Source organism: Mangifera indica, chromosome 16 (assembly GCF_011075055.1).
Source record: "Mangifera indica cultivar Alphonso chromosome 16, CATAS_Mindica_2.1, whole genome shotgun sequence".
NCBI lineage: Eukaryota > Viridiplantae > Streptophyta > Magnoliopsida > Sapindales > Anacardiaceae > Mangifera > Mangifera indica.
The window spans coordinates 3,452,343-3,461,387 of NC_058152.1; the positions used below are offsets into that span (position 1 = coordinate 3,452,343).

The 9,045-nt window shown below is 31.8% G+C and overlaps 1 protein-coding gene across 1 annotated transcript; it reads right to left on the reverse strand.

Annotated features, from left to right (window-relative positions):
* Positions 1-263: 263 nt before the first annotated feature.
* Positions 264-2,334, reverse strand: LOC123198690. The gene is made up of 2 exons (XM_044613439.1): positions 2,133-2,334; positions 264-1,636 (listed from the first exon to the last, which is right to left on the reverse strand). Exon 2 carries the CDS (start codon positions 1,614-1,616, stop codon positions 537-539), a length of 1,080 nt encoding a protein of 359 aa, XP_044469374.1. The 5' UTR covers positions 1,617-1,636; positions 2,133-2,334; the 3' UTR covers positions 264-536.
* Between the last annotated feature and the right edge of the window lie 6,711 nt (positions 2,335-9,045).

Sequence of the window (9,045 nt, forward strand, 5' to 3'; positions counted from 1 at the left end):
ACCTTTGAAATGTTATATGCATCTCTAGCTTGTTGATACCTTCCTCAGGCAGACACCATTTAGCCGGACCTTGAGCTCAGTTTCCAGGTACCTTTGTACCCTGACGATGCCTACATCTTCAAGAACACGCATGCAGTTAAAAAGAAAAATAGAATATTTACCTTCACATTCATGAGTTTAAACATATGCAGTGCAAAAGAATATAAAATATTATAAATTCACACTTGATTTTAAGTATCACCAAGGCAGAGAGAGCACTAGAGTGATAAGAAACTAAGTATATTTATAGAGAAAAGAAATAGATACCAAAGTAGTCACTGACCTACTTTTAGTAATTACATTCTTACAGGAGTCAAATATTTCAAATCTTAAATAGGTCAGCAAGTCCAACCCCAGAAACAATCAGCATCATGGCCTATATACAATCCACTCAGAAGGATTCAAAACTTAGGAAGCCTTTATACTCATATACTTCAGTAGCAACATGGTCTAGATCAAAGGTTAGCATATACTTCATAACTGGCAATAACTTAAAGTTAATTTGTATATTTGCGAATCCTCAATCTTCTTGTTTCATACAAGTAAACCTCCTCAAGGAGAGTTGGCCAATTTACTCCAAGAATTTGGGGATTTGACTCCACTGCAATTCGAAAGTCTAACATGGTTGCGGAAGTGGATCCACTCAAATTCTGTGTATATCTCACTGGCAATGTTTTATTTAATCGTGGTATAGATGATCCATGCCCTTGCTCTATAAGTTTGTGGCCAGACTGTGATCCAGCTTGTTCCAAACAAGGCTTTATTAATCTTTTCAAGTAAACATCCAGGCCACTGTTCAACAAATTGACACAATCCACTGAGACATTTAATCCCTCCATCTCCAACTTCTGTTCCAACCTCTTCTTTAAGGAACTAGTATCAGGTAGCTGACCGCCTTTTTCACAAATCTCTGTGTAATAATCACAGCCCAATCTACTGTGTGGTACTTTCTGCATCTCTTTGTTGTTTCTGGGGATGCCAAGAGGAGCTCTGACAGGGCTCCTACTATAAATACTTGGACTGGCAGCATCCTGTTCAACCTCTTCCCCTTCTTCCACCGAGCCCGGGGGCCTACTACCCAAAGAAAGCAACTCAGTGGCACTCTGCTGTTCTTGAATATTTTGCACTGAATCTTCACATACAAAACTATGTCTATTTCCATGAGAAGCTAGGGAACTTGGATGATCCCTGAACTTGGGATCATGAATATTTGGTGTCTTTCCTTTCAGAGGTGATTGAGGAGAATCTTTGCCTAGTGTCTGAAGACATTTTCTTTGATACCCATTAGCCAGTTTGACACTAAAAGGGCCATCAACTTTTGCCGCTTTTGATGGGGGAGTCTTAGCAACACATGCATTTTTTAGCATTGATAGAATGAGAAGTTTATGAAGGCGCATATTTTCTATCCCTATTGTGCCAATGCAGAGTCGATCAAACTCAGATTTGTCCATCTTACCATTTAAAAATCTTGTGAGAAGATCAAAATATGTCTCTGATTTTGTATGCCCAAGCTTCCTTTCAATATGAGATTTAATCTCCAAAGTGTTCACTCTGGCAAAATGCCGAACAGCCGGCATTGCAGTTTTCAGTTTCCTCACTGTCATCAAAGTTAAAAATATCGTATAATTTAAGAAAAATCCCAATAATAGAAAGTATTTAACTTCTGAAATTCATCAATATGCCAAAAAAAAACATTTCACTTCTCAATTCAACCAAATAGCCCAATGTAACAAAGGTTCCTATTGTGAAATCTGTTACTGAATTCTGTAAAACAATAAAAAAGTTATTGAATTCTATAAACCCACCTAAAGATTGATCTGAATACTTCATTCTCACAATTTATCACACTTTAATAGGCCAATTATCAATAATAGACAAACTCACAGTCAAAACCCAACTTCAACTACACAAAAGCTAAACAGAAAAACCAATAATTGTCTAAAAGTTAAGATCCCCAAACTTTGAAGCATAAATGAGTTGTAAATAATAGACTTTCTATATTTGACGCGTAAGCAAAAGCCAACAAGCTAATCCAACATTGAAAGTAGCAAGCGCTGTAATTTAACAAAATAATGAAAGAAAAGAAAACGAACCTGAATTAGGTTAGAAAAGCGAGGAATTTGATCGAAATTGAGTTGATTCAGAAGGATCGCCCACGGATTAGAGCTGGTGGAGGAAGGAGGGTTTTAGAAGCTTCGTCGAGTCATCGGAGTCAAAGGGCATGTGCTTTTTATGACACGTGGCCGCCGCCAAGAAGAGCAATTTGGTAAAGTTATTAGTGCTTGTATCTCCAGAATCCAATCGCCTACTTCAATTCAAAGTCAAACACTTCAGCTTAAGGCAACTAAAACGCAAAAAAACTCACACGTGGCACCATCAATGTTGTGTACTAGCCAACTACATTTTCCGTCCTTCGATCGAGACAATCTAAACTTGCCATTTGTTTTTTTCGGTCAAAAGTCAAACTACACGACATAGTGTCGCACTAACTTCACAGGCATTGTAACGATTAAGGGTAAATTTCAATTGAATTTATGTAAGTTTAAAAATAAGTGCAATCCAAACAAATATGAAAAGAATTTGGTTCAAATAAACTCGAACATCGAAGTTAGATAATGTCAAATTCAAATTTGAGTTTGAGTTTTATAAGTATCAGGCTTGCCAAGCTTATGAACAAAAAAAATTTTGATAAAATACCATCGTTGTAATAATACACATCAAAATAATATTACTTTAATTATTTTTTATTCAACGGTAATATCAAACCGAGCTTGAATTTGAGTTCAACTCACCTCAAACAACTTTAAAACAAATTTGAGTTTAATTCAATTCAAATCTAACCCTAATTCTGTTTCGACTTACATTTTTTATTATTGAAAAGAGTACTTCTAGTCTAATCACTCAATTACTATAAACATATAGTTTTATATGTGTGTGTGTGATTATTTTTCATCCAAACTTTGATAAAATTTTTTAATTTTAAAAAATTAATTTTTCAGTCCGTTCGTTAATCTTGTTAGTTTAAACCGTTTGGTTTCACTTTGATTGTATTAATTTACTCTTTAGAGAAAATTTATAAAATTATCTTTAATATTTAATATAAATATCTATTACTAATATATCTTTATTTTTATTAAAATTAAGAAATTACCTTAAACTAATTTTAAATATTTATTAAAAATTATTATTATTTTAATTATTCTTAACCTCACATATTTTCTTCATCTTTTTCGCTACCATTATCACCATTACATTATCATTTCAATGTGGTCATTCTCATTGCCAACCCACTTTTGTTCAAAGAGTGTTGGACACCACCACCACATTGGTCTTCTCACACTGTCAAAACCACCACCATTTTCAAATATGGGTTTTCTATATCTCTATTTCTCAAAAATAATATTTTTAGTGTGATTGGGTCTATTTTTGGAATTTGGATCTAACTGATGTGGCTTTTATTAGTTGATTCTTATGAAACACAGATGCAAGAGATTGAACGACTTGGCAATGAATTCTCCAGCTCACACACATAGACATTATATTCTCTAGTTGTTCTTCAGTTCAATGACAACAGTGGTTCCAAAAATGACATAATTCTCCTAGCACTAATGTTTTCAATAGTAGTTTTGATGACACTTCAATTATATATTAAAAAATGTGTACATATAATGTTGTTTCTTTTAATATATAGAGCATAACTCACATTGAGCAAGCCAAAGTGTCGACAATCGATGTACAAATGATAACTATGTTGTGTAGGTTTCATCTCTTGATGTATAGATCTTAAATCATGTCGAGCAAATAAAAATATCAACATTTGACATGTACATAATAACTTAAGTCATGTAGGTGGTGTCTCGTGATGTGTAGATCTTAAATCATATTAAGCAAGTAAAGGTTTCATGATGTGTAGAAAATGATGTGTCTCCTGATAAGTTCTACAAAATGTCCAAAAAATCCTTGTTTGATAGTTGTCTTAAAGTTTTCCGGATCAAAATCCTTGATTAGCAGTTTTCTAAAGATTGAAAGCAAATAAAAAAAGAAACGAAAGGATCACATAGGTAATTGTCATTCCTTCAAAAAGCAAACACGAGATTATTTGAAGAGAAATCTTTCTCTACTAGCTTTCTTTAAAGAGTATACTCAGCTAGTCACTTCAGTCAACCACATTTACATTGTGTTAAGGGATACTAATATATATGTTCCTATAGCCTACCCTAATAAAGAGAGATTGTGCTAAACTAGATCCTAATAAGCTTTTTCATTATCACAACGATATTTGGTATCATACCAACAAGTGTTGTTAGAGTATGTCTTAGAAACCAATCGCTTTGTCGGTTTCAAGGAGATATATCATGTATATACATTTATTCATAAAAGAATAGTTCTATTATACTTTATATGTTTATTGTGTCACTTTTACATATATGTTGTAGTTATATATTACATTTATATTAGCTACATACATATGACATGTGAAAGATTTCGATGAGTTTTAATAACGTCATCAAATCGTTCCCTATGTAGGTAATCTATTTGGGCAATAGTATTGCATAGTGGGCGTGTGTTATATCACCATAGTATATCAATGGATGATATTAGACATGGTAAATGTACATATGGGTAAACAATAGAATCATTTGATGGTTAGAGAATTGATCAAAGGTTATTATATTATATTATTTATCGAATATGACCGCTAAACGATGATCACATGGGCATTAATATATAGTCAATGATACATAATAAATCATACTAGTGTATAAATCTTTTGACCTAAAATATCATAGTTGTACTTCATTCTGGAACATATGGTTCATATAGTGTATACCACGAGGCTAATCATGTCTCATTCAGAAGTGAAGTTACTCATATATTGCTTGAGCGAGAGGATAAGTAATGATCATATAAAGATCTGTCGGCTTGACTACTCTTGAGTTCTTGTGCGAATATCAAGAAACATGAAAATCTAAGACAGTGGCTAGTGCAAATAAAGTCCACATGAAAAGAGTTTTGATGTGACACGTTTTGATGTATTACTTGATATTTGAAGAGATTAAATATTGGATTTTAATATTCCATGAATCCAAGTTTAATCGGGATGTAACGACGGATAAATTGGACTACATGATAAATATGAATAAGAAAGATTCATTCGACATTATGTGAAGCTTGTACTTTATTGTGATGTAAGGGTCATAGGACATTGCTAGATGACACCACATGATTAGTGGAAATTTTGTTTCATAGCGAAAAATGAAGTATATTAGTTAACGATAGTTTTAGATTATACAGTAATATAACGAAACATATCGTCCGATATGGGATTCACGGCTACGTCACTATGAACCTTGAAGGTCACACCCATAATTCAAGAACGAAAATGGTGTTATGAAGATGAAAATATTTATCCATGGTTGACTAGCACTTTCTAAGGATAAAAATTGTGTTTTTTAATAGGATTCGAAAAATGGGCAAAATTGTTATTTTACACTTTTTAAATTGTTTAGAAAGTTGAATGAATAATTTTGCACACAAATTATTCAACATATGTCAAATTATAATTTACTCTTAATTATCAACCAATATGAAGTGGACACATGATTTAACTTGATAAATATCAAGTTTAGGCTTAAAATAGGAGAGAAGAATTGAAAGAAAAAAAAAAGGTTTTTCCTTTTCTTCTTCCTTTTCCCGTGAAAGCCTTTATTTTTCTTCTTAAAGGGTGTAAGTGAAAAGATCACTTATTTTAGTGATTAAAGCTTCCTAACTTCAAATTAAATTACAAGGTGTAAGATAGTTTATATATTTTTATGTTTTATTTCTTGAAACAACATATAAATTTCATATTACCATTGTTGCATATGATATGAAACATAATCTAAATTATTTAATCCTATAAGTGTCATGCCCTGAAAGATATCATGGAAAACCTCATAAAACGAAGATACTTAGAAGAATTTCTAAATTAACTATGACCCATTAGACATCAAACATGTTACATGGAAGAATAGGTAGATCCATTTGAAGAGATTAATGTTATTCGGATAATAATCGAATGACCCTATATAGGAGGCTCTTTTACATGTGCTGATGATAGGTCCACATGAGAAGCCATCTCACAACCTCTACGCTATGTCCATTATATCAAGGAAAGGCTAGCCAAATGTCTTAAGGTGAGACTAACACCATTTGTTTCACCATGGGTTCATCACCCTCACAACAATGCTTTAGCCATATCCTTAAAGGTTGACAACTATGAAGTTCATCAGGCTTCATTGACAAACAAAGGTACTGTGGATATTCTCCTTCGTTCTACTTTAAATATGATAAGGACTTAGATTTGAAGCCTGGGACCACACTTTTATATGACTTTCAGAAGTGATTATATAATTTTCTAAGGAATGATCACCTTACTAGTCACTTTGGCAGACAAAAACTAGACAATTGTGATGACAAATCTCTTGGAAATTGATTACCCTTCAAATTACAATGCTGACATAGGTTGATCGTTACTCAAAAGCCTAAGAGTAATCACCTTTATATACCACTTAACTATGAAATTCCTCACACCCAATGAAATCGAAATAGATAGGGCATCTTAATTAGATTTTAGGGAATGTTACAATACAATTAAGCCATCAAGATGGCCTTGAAGTGAAAGAGATAGCCCCCATAGATAATGACATGAAACACTAAATTCAACATCTTAGCCTAATCAAAGACAATATCAATTTAAGGACCTAAGAAAATGAGTCACTAACCAGGCCCACTAAAAAACTAAGAGAAGTCCAAGTTGACAAACATGAGCCAATCTAAACTCTTAAAATAATCAGAGACCTAAACGAACAACTTGCGCAATAACTTTTCGACCCCTTAAGGGAAAACTTGGAGGTATTTGCCAAGAATTCTATTGATATGATAGGAATCAATGCGAAAGTAATGTGTCATCAACTTAACATCAATCCTAAAGTGTGTTATATTTGAAGAGATGAGTCATGGACGTGAAACACTACAATGCATTGAAGGAAGAGATAGAGGAACTCCTCTCAATTCGCTTCATTCAAGAATCTCATTACTTGACCTAGTTAGCTAATATGTTTGATTTCCAAAGCCCAACAATAAAGGTAAGACATAGATCAGTTCATTGACTAGACATCCAAACATGCACTCCCTAGCTTTATGGATGTCTACTCAAGCCAAAATGAAATTCCCATGTTCATCTTAATTTGACAAAGAACATACATCTTTTCTTACATACAGGAATTATATCATTTAAAGTTATGTCCTTTGGCTTTAAGAACAATATAGCCACTTATTAATGACTTGTTAACATAATGTTCAACCAATAAATATAAAAAACGATGAAATTATATATTGATAACATATTCATCAAGTCAAAATTTATTGAAAATCATCTAGCTCATCTAAAAGAGAGATGTTTTTGGTTCTCTATAAGTAACAAATGAAGTTGAGTACCTTCAAATATACTTTTCTAAGTGAGTTTGGAAAAGTTTCTAACTTTTTATAGTTAACTAATAAGGTATCGGAATGAACCCAAACAAGATTAAAATGGATGTCACATGGAAATCAAGGACTCTCCGTCTCTTAGCTTTGCTTATAAAATTATAAATAGGCCCTATGTCAAACCCTTATGCATCCCGACAAAACCTCAACCTCTGTTTCATTAAATGCTCAGGTGATTGTTGTCTCCAATTTAACTCATTCTCTTTCAAAATAATTCACACCTTACCAGAGCCACTCCATGTGCTCTGGGCCCTGGCCCCTGCTTTCAAATTAATGAGACCATTATTTGCATTTTAATTTATGGACCTTCAGTAATTTTTGTTACCATTCTATGGTATGGCTTCGATTGTAAAAAATATAATTTGTTGCAAACCCTTTGAAGTTAATCATTTGTATTTATTTTAAGTATATAAATAAATATAAATTTAATATATATTATTATATGATTAAATAATTTTAAATTAAAGATAAAATAATATTCAATCATATGACAACACATAAATGTCTATCTATTCTTGTATTCAAAATAGATACGTATAATATTTTATATATTATGTACAACTTTATATATAAATAACGATATATTATTATATAATTGGACAGTTGAAAATTAAAGATAAAATAACACTCAATCACATAATTATACATTACTGTTTATACATAAAGTTATATACAAAATTTGTGTGCATAGTATTATTGTGTATGTATATATATATATATATATATATATATATATGAAAGAAATTAATCACCAACAAATTTTAAGATCATTTATATCATATTTCTTACCAAATATATATATATATAAAGAGTAGTGTCATGTATATAATTTTTGTATATAATTTTATACATAAATAACGACTTATTTTCATGTGATTAGACAGTTAAAAACTAAAAATAAAATAATAATAAATTACATAATAACACATTATTATTTAGGTATAAAATTATACATAAAAATTTTATATTTATATATATATATATACACACACACCCAATTAATCTTATTGTTGTAGAAATGTCATCTAATTTAATTCAATTTTTAAGTTGGAATCCATTAATCAAAGTCCTATCCAGAAGAAAAGGGAATCGGTTAGATTTTATGGTACATTTTATAAGACTGGAACACAACAATCTTACAAGGAATCAATTTTTGGGGTTCAACTTCATCTACGAGGATCGTGCATTATGTTGCCATAGGGTTTAACGGGTTCAACTTCAAATGTGTCACAAATAATAATAATATTAGTGATTTGATGGGTACTTATAACTTCAAAGATGCCATGATTTGCCCGGCCTTTGTCAAAACAAACACTGCAGAGTTGCAGAATTTTATTCTTAGTTTTGTTCGTGCGCGCATGCATTGGTATTATGATATTTGAGAAATTTTAGAGGCGTATGACTTTTGCTTTCTCAAACTACTGCTGAATTGCAGATTCTTATTCTTAGTTTTTCACATGGGCTCACGCTTAATTATTA